Here is a 14,682-nt window from a genome sequence, read left to right on the forward strand (position 1 = left end):
TGTTACCTACCCGAAACAGTCTGCTCTGCTTTTTAAGCCATTAGAGTCTTGTACTGTTACTTAGCCATTTCAGCTTGTAATTTTGTGCAAGCATAGAGGTTTGTGAGCAAACTAGTTGTTAGCTCACTATAAACGTAAGAAATTGAGAGTATAGTTAAACTGACAAACACCAAATTTGCCATTGTTTATTACTGAAATTCCAGCTCAAGCTGAAGGTTACAGAAATGTGTCCAATTAATTATTAAAAGGAGAAAATGCTACTTGTGTAGCATAACAGTAATGTGGATCTCAGACAAAAGCGATTACTCCCATGGTATCTTGGGCTCGTGGACATTAGCAGATGGCAGACAAAACAGGGAAGGTTACACCCTTCGCTTTCTAAGGCAGGCACCATGGTATTAGACTCTGACTGGTTCCCAGGCCACATCGCTGCCACCACCCGTGAGGCTGTAGTGTTGCCCCTTGCAAAACAGAAAAGCGATGCAGCTGAGCCTGCACCAGACCGTTACCTGCGAGAATCGCTGACTCTCCAGTCTGATTTGGGCCCCCGGCCAGGCAGGAGGAGTCTGTGCGGCAGCTTCCTACCAGCACCAAGTCCTGCTGTTGCTACCTTCACTCATTCACTCCATCCTGCTTGCTGCTCTGGAGAACTTACTTCCTTTCCTGAGGTGTCGCAGCCTTCCTGTGGATGTTGTTTACCACCACAGGTGGAAGGGATCTTCATTAATAAGGCAGCGGACATCACTGCTGTGGGCACTGGCTCCCCAAACCACAAGCCAGCAGGCAGGCAGAGATCCCCCAGCTCATTCTGTAGTGTCCTGGTTGAACGTGTGACACTGGAGATGCAACATCAAACATGAAACGCCATCTCAAGCATCTTGGTGCTGGCTTTTAAATGCTTCCCATTAGCAAGAGAGGCAGTGAGGACCCAACTGCCTGTGGCAAACGTTGCCTAACATGATGGAGCTTCCTGCAGAGGAGAGAGAAACCTTGTCCATTAGCCAGGAGAAAGCGTACAGAAGGGGTTCAATCCTCAGTACAGAATCAAGCATCTCGCAAGTCTCAAGTCAGAGACCTCCCACCCCTGCTTCCCTAATTTCAGAGTATTTGCTCTGCTAGCAGGGCATTCCCAATTATGGTCTGGTATTTAGGCATTACTGTACAAGCCAGGCTGCAGCTGTGATGAAGTTCTCCAACTACACTTGAAAGAGGACTTTCCTGCCAGGACAGCTCAACCATTCATTACCCAATGTTTGCCTAAACTGAAGCCTTCATGGACTGCTGATGCATGTCTTTTTGGATAAGGCATTTACATTTTTCTTTTATTATCAAACTTGTATTTTGCTTCAGCTTCTCATTTTCAGTGAAAATGAGACGTCTATGATACTGAAATCCATGAAATGAGAAATGATACATTCAGGTGACAGCTAGCAGAACTTGCAGTACAGGGCTTAAAAGCTCTGAGCTGATTTACTACATCACACTTGCATTTTGGCAACCTCAATATAAAACCTGGACAAAGCCCTTTTATTACCACATTGTTGGAAAACAAAGTGGAAAATTTTTTCTCGTAAATCCTCTGTCAGGAAAAACAACAACAAAAAATTTTACCTCTGAATTTCAGTGAAACCTTAGGAGGAGCATTAGGAGTTCACAGAATTAGATCGAAGCGTGCCTTGGCTTGGTTAGTGCTGCTGCTTGGAGACTGCCCTCTCCCTGACCAGCCGATGCCGCGTGCAAGTACTTTTTTGTTTCCAAGTATGGCACGTGACCGTACTACCTGCCTTCTCTTGAAACAGCTGCTACGCTAAACATTTCATGGCCCAGACTCACCCCTAGGTGAGGGTAAGTCCATGGCCTCCAGGTTTCTATGCTGTTTTCTATGCCTGGGGGGAGCAAAGGAATTTCAGTTCAAAACCATGCTAACTAGCATCTTTGGATAGTTCTGACACTGGTACTACTTGCATGTCCGTATCAGTATGAACTGCTGCTTAAGAATATCTCATAGCCAAAGCATTATGGATTGGAGACCACGTTTACGCCCAGCCACCTGCGTGCCTCTGTTCAGGAGAAGTGGACAACTGAATTGCCAAAACCATGACTTCAGCCTGGCTCTTAAGAAGATACAGTCCTCAACATACAGGTATCAGTGGTATTTTAGGGTCTGCCTCGTGACAACACACTAACTGATGATAAAGCACTGAATATATCACTGCAGTTCCTAGGCTTCTGATAACAGTTTTCCTAATTCACAACCCCAAGGTGAAAGTGCAGCTACAGATCAGTGTAGCAAGCAAAGGGCAAATCCTTTAAGCCACAATGCTCCTCTTCTACTCACCTTTTAGTCCTTTTAGTTAAAAGAACCTGTTACAATTTTTTTTTTTTTTTTTTAAAGGTACCATTTCTGGCCTTAAATTCATGATCAAGACTACAAAAAGAATGATGATCTTACCTGTAACAAGCTCTTACGTACATTACTAGGAACATCCTTAGTTACCTAAAGATCCTGCTGGCTCTGCATTATCTCTGGTTTCCAAAACCCAAATGCTTTGAGTTTGTATCCTTAAGCATATTTTTACAATATACTAAATTGCTCGTGAGGCTCAGTTTTCAAATCAAAGTTTATTAAAATGTCAAAAATAGAACTTACAGTTTCACATATATAAGAGGGCATACATAGTACAGGCCTTTAGTAACAAAATAGATGAATAATGCTTAACAAGCTAAAGCATGTAGGTGACATCACCAGTCATTAACATACAATCTCAGGTTAAGAAAATCTAAGCACTAATGTGAACATGCGCATATATATCTATCAAAGGGGGAACAGTTCAATCGAGAGCGAAGGAAGGAGGCTGCCTCCACTGGGACAGTGAACTAGATGCATCTAGGCAGCAAAAACTGGTGCAGACTCCTCTAGCATCCACATACTGGAGGAAACCGAAGATGAACCAAAACTTTTATTGAGTACTGTCGTCTTCTTAAAGCCTCAATCGGTTGTTCATAAATCTGAAAAAACCTGAAGAGCACAATTCAAGGGTCCATCTGGGAACCTGACTTGTTGCTAAAACATAAAAGAGCAACTCAGGCAAAGACTGCTGCAGAAGTCCTTATTTTGTTTCATTTGCTAGAGTTTGTTGCTCAGTTCTGAGGTGAGTCTCTTGTTCTCACATCAGTAACTTCCTAATTTCTAGCAATCACCAGAAAGGAACATATGAAAGACTTAAGACTCTGAATCCTTAATTGCCCTTCCTGTTAAAAATTAAATATTTGATTCATCTGAGTATTCAGAAAGACAACATAAATACAAAAGCATGTACATAATAAAAAAACATATATGGAATTTCTTAAGCATACTGCTCAATCAACTACTATATAGTGACTAATTATTTCTCATTCTAGCTTACCAGCTTATTTGTGATACTCCGTTCCTCCCACCTACCCAGTACCTTAGAGAACTAGGAGAGCTCACAGATGTTTTGTGATATAGCTGAAGTCCTTCACTGAGCTGCGGTCCTCTTGTTCCTCCCTTGTGCTTTTTCCATGTAGTAAGTAGCACAAGGTACGGAGGCCAATAGTTGCTGCTTGAGAGGGAGATCTGAATATTCTTCACCCTGTAAAGCAGTCCTCTGCATTCTTCCCAGTATGTTAGTCCTTAAGGGAAGAAGAAACTAATTTGCTTAGCTCTTTCTCAAAGGTTACTCCTCCCTCACCTTTCCATGGCAAAGATGAGCAGCCAGAGCTTTGAGGAAATTTGATATGATCAGGTTTCTCCATCTTTGAACATACGCATGCTGATTCCTGGCAATTAAATCAGAGTGGATAGCACTGGATTACTTCTAAGATAAGCTTAACACAAAATACACACTGCAATTCCGTTCAATACATTAATAATAATAATAATAAAAAAATCACCACAGTCATTTAAAACCACAAGGCCATCAATATCATCTGCCAGCAGCCAGGCCCTTGTGTATGGCTACAACAGTTAAAAAGAGTCAAAGTTCCTGCTAGTGACTCTTGTAACAAAAATGTATGAAATCCTGATAAAACTAGCTAAGACTACCACTAAATGAGAAGATATTCCAGTACAGATATGTAATCTAAGCTAGGGCATGCTTGATTGCATACATTTGTGCTACATATCAAAGCTACTTTAATAAAATTTTAGGACAAAAAAGCAAAACCAACAAGAAGCCACGTGCACTTTTGGGGCACTGCTGCCTACAACAGCCTACAGCCAAACGGCTCCGCTTCCTTTTCGCTCGTGTCCACGCAGAGCACGACGGAGCGCGCTGACGGGGAGCCGGCTCTCCTCCGCACAGTCCGCTCCGGCTGCGCAACGCAGAAGGAGACTCAACTGGAACGTCCCTTGGATCAGACCCTTCCCTCGTCTTTATCTTTTCATTTGCTGCACGATACAGGACTTTCCATTTGACTTTATAAGGTAACTTTAGAAACCGTAAAACTTTTATGAATTAGTGGAAAGGCAAATAGGGGGGAGGAGAGGAAATTAATACTTTAGTGGGGATAATCTCCTCTATTTTATCTAACTACTGCTAGACAGGCTTATATTTTTCATGTGAAGTCATTTTACTTAAGGGATGATGAGGTGAGATTAACCAAAGTTTACATGCCTCATCTGCATCCTGTTTTCAAAAGGCATGTATTAACGCAGGTTAGCACCTTACCATCCTTTATCTACTGGGGCAGGAAAGCCTGGGTCAAAGAGAAGTCCAGATCCAACTGGGGAGGGGTTGCCAATTCTGGGGGCAAACTTTGTACTAAAGTTAGGGCTTATCCCAGCTTGTAACCTCCCGGTCAGGCAGGGCTCCTGCTCGCACCATCACGGGTGACAAATGCTCTGACACGGGAATTGAAGATGTCATTTTTGTTGCTAATGCACAGGGCACCACAGAGTCCAACTTCCTCCAAGATTATGTAGATAATGAAAACAGTCTAGTAAAATAAGCAAATACGACTTAAAGACACTCAGGGAGGAAACCTGGGGTCATTTTCACACAGCAGTTTTTTCTCTCTCACTAAAAAAGTCAAATATCTTCACAAAAGTCAGAATTGATTTTTGGTTGCAACTGTGTTTGAACCCTACAGCGGAAAGTATACGCCAAATCAGTCCACAGTGACAGTCAGAGCTACTTGTTAAGTGGCTAGAAAATAAGAAAATACTATTTTATACAGATGCTCTTCTTGCACAAGTCCATGCAATCAAGAGATCTAACTAAAATCAGACACATTGCAAAAACTAAGAAAATCCTAGAAAATCTCCAGTGCTATGATAGAAGCCTTGATGCACAGTGAAAGAAAGTTCCAGTCAAAATCCTGCAGGAGGATATTCGGAAGTGCCCGTATCGTTCAGAAGCGCAATCGCCGAAGTCTTCCTCAGAATTTAAACTTCATTTATAAAACGTCAGCTCTCACTTCTGGAAGAAATCTCTCCTCTAAAGCGTTCTTGTATTTGCTTGGTGAGACACGCTGGCCACGAGCCTTCTGCACTGGCTCTGGAGGGCAAAACCAGCGGCAGAGCCGCTCTCCAACCTCTTCCAGCGGCACTGATGCAGCAGGGTGAACGGCGGAGCACCGTCCTGTGCCCCCGAGCACGGGCTCCCTCTCTTGCCGATGTCTCAGGTCCATAAGCGTTGTTTTTGCAAACCAAGGAGCTGGGCTGAGAAATGGCCTGCTGCCAAAGGAACAAGCACATCGGAAAAGCCTCGCTATGCAGGCAGGCAGGTACGTGGAAATTCCTGATAAGCGTTTGAAATGATACTGCAAGTCAGTACCCTGCTACGGGAGCGGGGCTCTGAATCTGCAAACCTCTGAACCTGGCACGCAGGAAAACCTCCACTGAGCTCAGCGCGGCCGCTTGCGTTTGCATCTAGGAGCGTGAAGGGTTGCAGGACTCGAGCCTTAACACAAACCATTGCAAAATCCATCACAGTCTGTCCTTCCCAGAGCCAGACCTAGCTTTTGTGTTTGACTTTTATATATACATTAAAAAAAAAAAAAAAAAAAGATTTCCATAGGAAATTCTGATTATCGTTTTCTCCCCTTCCCCTTCTAATATTTTGGCACAAATGCACATGATATTTAACATAGATATAAAGAAACAGATAACTGCATAGCACTGACAAAGTTATGAGACATATTTGGCAAATCTGAACCATAAAAACAAGTGCTAGGGGTTTTTCCAGTTGTGGAAGTTGTTTGTCATGACAGTTGCTGCAGGGAAAATATTAAAACAGTCTGGAGCAAACAAATATTTAAAATGAACATTTTATAATATATGTAAATACACTCTCCCAATTTCTCCAGGCAAAAACACATCTCAGAGCATTTTAATCAGCCGAAGTAAGTTTTCTAACAGAGGTTTGGTGTCTGAGATGTCCTGGTTCACGAGCAGTCACACGGGACAGCGCGGGATAATCTACCCGGTCGCGTTCCCTGAAAACGGCAGCAAGGGCCTGGTCACTTCGGTCACCAGAGCAGACCTGGACACTGAATTCAGTAAGCCTCTAAGACATAAGAAGTGGCAAATACCATTCGACATATTGAGGAAATACAAACTTTCTGTAGTTAATGCAAATAGACTGCACAATAACAGAGGCTTAACTCATCTAGCAAGAGCTCCCACATCACTGGGAGCAGCGCTAGTCAAAGGCGCTGCAGCAGTGTCAGAAGGAGCCTTAACTTCGGCCTTTTGCTTCATGTAAATCCAGACCGAGATAACTGTCCAGCTGCATCTCTCAGGCACGGAGCAAACTCTGCCACCTTGCTAGTTGTCCAGCGTGGGAAATTCACTCCTTCTGGGAACATTACAGGGGCCCCGTGTGCTTTAAACGCGTCCTTTCTCCCCTGCAAACTGCCGCAATCCCGGGGAGCACAGAGGTGTGCATCAGGTGGAGACAGTATCGCACACACACGAGTCGCCCCGACGTCCCAGGGTATCTGGCTTTTCAGAGACGCTGCGTGACGGGTGACTGGAGCTCACCAAGGCAAACGGGAGCCCCCCCACCCCGGGACCAGCCGGTGCCAGCGGCTCCTGCGTGCTCGCGGCAGCACGGAGCGAAAGCCTGGACAGGCACCACGCGCCGGGGGGCAGAGCACCGGCTTCCCTCTGCTGAAACAAAGTCCTGTTTTTCACCATGATCAGCTTCAAAGTCTAACTGCAATGGCCCATGGCGTTGTAACCAAAGTGCTAACAGGTTCAGTGAAGTGGCTTACATGGGCATTTACTTTAAAAACAAAAAACAAAACAAAGAAACCCCAGCTTTTTAGCAGATTTTTTTTCTCATCACTTCAATAACTGGGATTTTGTTTATTATGCATTTTGCTAAGGCTTAAACCAATTCCATTTTCCAGAGTCTCTGTCTCCCACCACCACCCCCAGGAGATATTTCCTTAGGAGACACTGGAGCAACGAATGCTGGGGGAGCCCATTTGTGTAAGGACCTTGTCTAGCCATTGCAAAGGACCGTTAAGATGCAGTTCAATCCAGCAGGGAGTACTGGTCACAGTCTGCCGCCTACAAGAAAGAAGGGATGGGGGGGTGGGGGGAGAGAGAGGGAAGAGGGAGGGGAAAAAAAAGATTATAGATTTGACTTACCAAACTTTACAAATGTGAAGAGATTTTACAGCTACTGAAGCATTCTTTCCTGCTTAGACAATAGTCTTGCATGTTAAGCCAAAGGAATGTCTCTCCCCCTATAACATGCTTTTGGCCAATGTTGCCAGCTTAAAAAAAAAAAAAAAAAGAAGCAGCCAAAACCCCACCTTTTCTCTTTACATCTCTTACGATCCCAATGGAGATACTCACTGTATAACCTATTTACTGCTTAGATTTCTGAGAACAGGCAGCATCTGATCCCCTGAGGAGAAAGAGGGGTGTTTCTCCAAGCAGTATTCTTTGGGTATATTTTGCAGACCTGGCCTCTCTTAATTAGACAGAAACTTAGGCAGTTTGCTAAATACATTAAATGTCTCTACGTATAAAATCGGGGCACTCTCTCTTCACCACAGATTTAGGTTCCAGCAGACAGCGGAGGAGAGGGAGAGGTCACTGCTCAGCCGTTCACACTCCCTGCGCAGCCTCGCTGGGCCCTTCTCCCGCTGCTTCGCATCTTGTCCACCCACAGCGAAGAGCTGGCGGGAGGCGCAGGCAGGCCGGACCCGCCGGCACCCCAGGGCCCCCTTCGCTCCGAGGACGCCACCGGGCACGTCCATCCGGTACTGCGACGCTACACAAGGGCACTCGCGAGGAAGCAGTTTTGCATTTCGTCGGCAATATAAAGACAAGCAGAGCTGCTGCAGAGCCTTAAGAGCAGCCAAACTCAGCAGAGAAGCAGAAACTCGGTATAAACTCGTGCAGTTCAAAACCCCTCGGGAGCGGCGGGTAGTGGCCGGAGCAGGGAAGACTTGGTGGGTCGCGGCGCAGCACACTCCTGCTTTCCACCGCCACGCGGCACCTTCGCCCTCTCCAAGCTGCTGCTCTGCCGCTTTCCTCGAGGCTGGACCCCAACGGGGGCACATCGAGCCCCCCCGGGGCGGAAAAGCAGAGGGATGGGGAGGAAGGGAAGGGACGCGAGGAAGAGGGCAAGGGACCCGCCGTCCTCTGCGGGAGCCTTGTTGCAAGCGGAGAGGCAGGGACAGCTGTTGTGGAGGAGGAGGATTACGAAGGGAGCGAAACAGCCTGGAAACAGCCTTGTTTTGCACCCTCCCTTCCCACAGAAGCCGTCCTTGGGATCGCTGCTTGTAAGAGGGAGACTCCAAAGCCCACGGGGCTGGGGGAGAAACTGCTGCTGGAAGGGGGAGACCCGGGGCGGAGGGGCTGCCCGGCGGGGGGACCGCCGCTGCGTCCCCGCCGGCAGAGCGGGGCCCCGGCGAGCTCGCGGGGCCGCGGGCCACAGCACATCCCGTCTCCAAATCTGTATTTATTTGCCTTTCATCTTGAAAGGGCGGCAGCTCCCTGCAGGGCCCCCAGGCGGTCGCCGGAGCTGGCGACGCGGTGGGGGCCCCGGAGCGGGTGTCCTGGCAGTCCTGCTCGCCGGAGGAGACCCTCCGTGTGACGGGCTGCTCACGCAGCCGGCTTCTCCCCCTCGCCCCCGCCAAAGCCCTGGCGATTCCCCCCGGCCGGCTGCTCCGACGGCCGAGCAGCCAAAGCAGCCGTCACCGGAGCAGCGCTGGGGATGCGGCTCCCACAGCAACGTTTTCGTCTATGAATCAGCTCAACAAATAAACGTGCTCTGACGGAGGCGATCAGATGTAGTATTTTGTGGCGAGGAAACGAAGGAGCAGGAGAGCTCCGGCGCGGTCAGCGCGAGCGTAGGGTTTCACTGACTACAATACTCTAATGAGATAGTTGACTTTCCGTAAGTCACGCTCATCTGGATTTCATTACGAACCGTGGCCAGGAGCCAGGGCCGAAATGCTCTGGCCCGGCTGCAGGACAATTTCAAAACAAAATGGACTCCAAACATCTGGAGAACTGCAGAAAGTGGGAGAGCAATGTGCAGGGCCCGGGCTCAGCTGATGCTGCGGCATCTCCCCCGCACGCGGCGGGCAGCTGCGCGGAGGGCTGCCGCGCAGGCGGCCTCGCTGCTTCGCCCCGCGGTTCTCAATTAAGGCCACGGATTTAAAGGGGACAAAGCCAAGGATTTCAAAATCGCTTCTGGCTTAAATCCGTGACAGCTTTTCCTCTCGTAAAACAACACGCATTTTCTGACGAATTTCTCCCCCTCTACTTGCATTACCAAACACTCTCTTTTCCCCTCTTTGATACTTAGGGGCGTTTGCTTATGAACGCAGTGGAGCGACAGCGGTACGAGCTGTGGAGCACTCGGTCCTCCCCGCTCTCCCCACTGTCCCTGTGCTGTCAGAATAAACACATCGCTCCCAAGCACCCGTCCTTATTTGCCTCTTCTTTTTTACGCTCAACATTCACTTGCTAAAATAGCGACCACAGTCTCCTGCTACTTCCAGTCACATTTAAACAACTATCCTACAGTAGACACTAAGAAAAGGATGAGGAATTTAACTCTAATTGTGCAATTATTGTAACAATTCTTTCAAAAGTAAATTTTCAAATTCATCTTTTATTTCGATCCCATTAATCCCTGATAAAAGAAACATCAAACCTAACTATAATCTCTAGGAAACGCTCACACTGACCCTGCCTTGAAAATGATGTAGTCATGAGACACTCAAATTTAAATCTAATTTTAAGAAAAAAAATGTAATTGCTCCTACACAGATCATTTGGATTAATCTTCTGAGCTTCAGGTAAAAAAAAAACTCTCGGTCTGTACAGCACTGGGATCAAATGCACATAGTCTTCCAGATATATCACATAATGCATGTTTTATGCAAATGGAATGGGAAAAGTAAGATATGACAGCTGCACATTCTCAACAAATACAACCTATTTGCATTATTAAAAAGAGTACTCTGTTAATTCCCCCTATTTTGAAAGCTGAAGAAAAAAAGCTTTGCAATATCAGCAGGCTGTGAAATACATGAGTGGAAATAGTAAGCACAAGCATGCTCCAGGTTTAATTCAAAAGGCCTGACCTGTATTCTGCTCCCCATCCCTTGACAAAGCTCATTCGAATTGTGCACATCCTGGTGAGCTGATACACAGCTTCGAAACCCTGATTTACAGACTGAGCCAAGAGAGCGGCAAATTCCTGGTTGTTAAAAATCTTCAAGTTACAACCTGTGGGGGGGAAAAGAAAAGATAAAAACAAGGCATTATCCTAACTAGATTAAGAAATCACATTTCTTTCTGAGAATGGAAAGAAACTCAATGCTGCTTTCCCATGTCCCTAAACCAGGTGATACCATACACAGATTGCTTAAACACAGCATTGCAGAAAAGGAATTAAAATTATGCTGAAAAGGAAAAAAATAAGTTACAGGACACAGAATGATGGACACTAATGCTCCGACAGTACATTGCTATTTACAAGACCAGATTTAGGATCCCCATGTGAAACCTCTTTCAACCTCCATTACGATCATTTTCCTTATATCGCAATTTAAAAGTCTACTGTAACCATAATGCTTAACAATGGCAGTTGCTGCAGAGCCTGAAGTAAAGGAATGTGCCAACTAAAAATACTGGTGTTGGCTTTACGTGGTGTCCGTCAGCAGAAGTAATGGAGAAGTTACGAAGTAACACTGCATCTGGCAAGCCAGTAACCAGTTACTAGGACTAAAAAGGCTGGTAGCAGAGCTGTTCCTGCTATAATCCTCATTTGACTACGATGCGATAAAGAATTTTCCATTAAAATTGAAGTTTTCCCCTGGTGTTTAGTCTCATGTAAAAGACTAACAAAAACTCACTCAGCTGTTTTTAGGTTGTAAAGGTGAAATATAATCACTTTTCTAGGGGGGTAAAACAAACAAACAAATATATAACTCTTAAAAAAGAAAGAAAGAAAGAAAGAAAGGAAAAGAAAGAAAAAGAAAGAAAGAAAGAAAAGTGTTGCTACATTTGCTTTCTTCCAGATATTCAGAAACCAGTTAAGTTCTGAAACTTGGCACAGAACTAGCGCTCATTTGGGATTACATATGGGCCAAGTCTGAAAAACAACCATTTGGACCATGATGAGTTGTATTTCTTTTAGAAATTACTTCTGAGCATACTCTGTTGGGCTGCAGCATACTGTCATCTGTTTTGGGTCGAACCGCATATAGCAAAGCGTAACCGCAAACAACAGCTCAGCAGCAGCAGGATCAGCTACCCATTTTTGTGACCATAAAAGAGCACAGCCCAGGAGACCTGTATCTTGCAGAAAGTTTCAAGGAAAGATGCATCCACATTGCAATTTAAGGTGGGAAAACAGGATAGGATAACAGCATCAGGGCCAAGCTGAGCACACAAAAAGAGCTATGGCAAGGAAAGCAAACAACTTGATCAGGAGCAGGCTGCCAAGCTTTTTAGACTTCCAGGATTGGATGGGAACACATCTCTTGATGGCTTTGCATGAGAGTAGAGGAAAAGCTAGCTCCTGTCAACATGGGAATGAAGAAAGTGCTTCAAACCCAGGAAGGATTTGAAGATAATTTTGAAAAGGCAGCTAAAGACTGTGGCAAAGGGGGAGAGCTGCAGTCCAAGAAATATGCCTTAGATGAATCTACAGCGGAAATGTGGGTTGTTTATGTCTTCAGATGCTGACTCCAGCTGGGGTGGACTCTTGTGATGTGGCTGGAGAATTAAGTCATGTTTGCAGCACTGGCAGCTGCTTCCTAAGCATCTGAGAAAGGACACTCATTAAGATGGGCCAGAGCTTGAAGTACATAGATCTAAAGAAGGACAATCTTTATCCAAATATTTCTGAATAAAAGTGCTTGTTTTTTAAATATACTGTAAAACATTAGCTTTCATAAGTCTAGCTAAATTCCCTTTTGAAAGGCATCCTCTCATATTAGCTCTTGCATGTATCCAACATAAAAGTATTTTTTTTTCCTAGACAGATGCAACAGATTTCCTTGTAATCTTTGAACATACTTTAGACATGTGTGTGCTGTAACCAGGACAACTTGGTTGCTGCAAATCCATGCATACCCTGAAGAACAGCTCCCTGTCCATAGCAGGGCCCGATTTTTCAAAGGGGGAGACTGTGTAGGATCACACGTACAGCATGCTCCCTTACCTGGTGGAATCTTGCAAACTGTTGCAGGGTGCCAGCCGTAGCGTTGGTTGCAGTTGGGAGATTGGACAAAAATGGCACTGTCACTAAGGCACTCAGCAAACACCTCCCCGCCAATGTAGTAGAGTCTCACTCCTCTTCCTAGAAAACACACAGCACAGTCTTGGTTTAGTTTAAAACTTGTATCCGCCAAACTTAGAGGAAGAGTTGGTAGACATGTAAACAACCTTTGCATCAGAAAATCTCAAAAAGTAGCTAAGCTACAACTGATGGAAAATAAAAACCATCTCTTCCAGCCCAGTGGACACTCCTACTATGGAGCACTACATTTGGTCTGTGAGAAAGCTAGGCTGAAGAAAGCAGAAGGACCAGCTTATAAATATAGTAAGAAATGTATTCTCCAGCTATCTCAGGAGACTGGACTGCACAAGCTTAACACCTCATAGACTGCTTATTCCAAACAGAGGCGCCTCGGATATTTTCCATATGAACCTTCTATCAGTTAACATATGGTTTTCAGCCTTCTCCAAAAGTCATCACAGCTGGATATAACTGTTTGTTTATTTACTTACTTACTGATCTGGAATTAAATTATGCAACGTTTTCAAACAACTGCCTTTTGCTTGGGATTACATGTGTATACAAGGACAAACATACATTTCCCATATAAGTTCATACAAATTGCTAAAATCTCTATTATTAAAGAAATAAATTTCAGGAAGTTATCTTTGTTACTCAAATAAACATCTGCTGTGGTCTCACATTGCTATTTACAAATTCTGCATTTTCTTCCATGGAAGCATAAAAAACCTGCTGAATCTAAGGACTGATTTCAGATTCCCAGCTTTTTTTTTGGCATTTGAAATCATTTTAGTAACACATAGGAAAAGATCCTCCTTTGAAAAATCCAGCTGCCTAGGAAAGGGCATAAAGGGGAACAAAATCAGGACAAAAGGCAGGTTGGTTTTTGATGGGAGTTAGCAGAAAACACAGCAAGTATGCACTTTTGCCTCTCATTAAAATTACATAAATCTAGGACATTCTATTTAGCATCAGTTTAATTGAGAACAAAATTGACTCCTAGATTTTAAGGAGGAGAAGTGGGAATTGAGATGAAATACAATCAGCTAAGTTTCTGTGATGACAACAATCAGTTAGAAAATAAAACAGTGCGGGAGGGAAAAAGATTCCACTCACAGCCATCCAAATAAGGTTCTGAAAAGTGCATGTAAAATTTTGAACTCTATCTCCAATACATGCAGCAATTTCAGTGTTCCTGAGTGTCATCTTTATTCTACCTTTACAAAAAAAAAAAAAAAAAAATATTGGTCCTTTATGAAAAATCAGCCTGTTACAACACCACAGATACTAAACTATCAGAACTATAAAGCTAACCAAGGTGTACACACACCTGGCAGTTAACTAAGAAGCTCTACATGCAGAACTTCACCTGCTACCTTGAAAGCCATTGACAAGCACAAGGAGACAGAAATTACCAATGTGTCGTCTTGTGAGTTCCACTGCTGCATTTCTGTTCACGTTAGACAGCAAACCAAGGCAGAAGCGCTCAGAATTCGATGGGTCGGTGAAACCATCCACGGTCATCGAGGGCTGCGAAGCATGGAACGTCTCTCCCACTCGCTGGTTGAGTTCATAGTAGGATATCGAGCACCAGAAAGCTGGCTCGCAGTAGGTAACAGGCTGCAAATCTGCACAAAATGAGAAGCAAATAAATCATAGGCCCTCAGGAGCGGAAGGATGCGAGATGGAGATGAAAAAAGAGACTATTTTGAAATACTGTTCTGCTTCATTCCTTGGGCTCACTTTAACCACTAAGCTTTAATTGCCTGACAAATTTTAATGGACTGCATTACACTAGAAAGTTTTATCACCCCAAAGCTTCTGGTACATGGAACAATCACAAATAGTCAAGATATTAGTCACTTAGTAAGCAGGGTGTCCATTTAACTCTCTTCATATTCAGAGAAAATCCTAAAAACAAACTTGCATTTTCAGT

At 44.7% G+C, this 14,682-nt stretch overlaps 1 protein-coding gene across 1 annotated transcript in view; it reads right to left on the reverse strand.

Annotated features, from left to right (window-relative positions):
- Positions 1-2,607: 2,607 nt before the first annotated feature.
- The window catches only part of SMAD3 (SMAD family member 3), a 78,238-nt gene continuing 66,163 nt past the window's right edge, over positions 2,608-14,682 (reverse strand). Inside the window, exons 6-9 of the mRNA XM_062583492.1 lie at positions 14,162-14,374; positions 12,669-12,806; positions 10,582-10,726; positions 2,608-7,540 (exon numbers count right to left, since the gene is read on the reverse strand). Of these exons, the coding sequence (XP_062439476.1) occupies positions 7,417-7,540; positions 10,582-10,726; positions 12,669-12,806; positions 14,162-14,374 (620 nt within the window). The 3' untranslated portion in view covers positions 2,608-7,416. The remainder of the gene's footprint in view (positions 7,541-10,581; positions 10,727-12,668; positions 12,807-14,161; positions 14,375-14,682) is intronic.

The sequence above is a fragment of the Rhea pennata genome, chromosome 10 (genome assembly GCF_028389875.1).
Source record: "Rhea pennata isolate bPtePen1 chromosome 10, bPtePen1.pri, whole genome shotgun sequence".
Classification (NCBI taxonomy): Eukaryota; Metazoa; Chordata; class Aves; order Rheiformes; family Rheidae; genus Rhea; species Rhea pennata.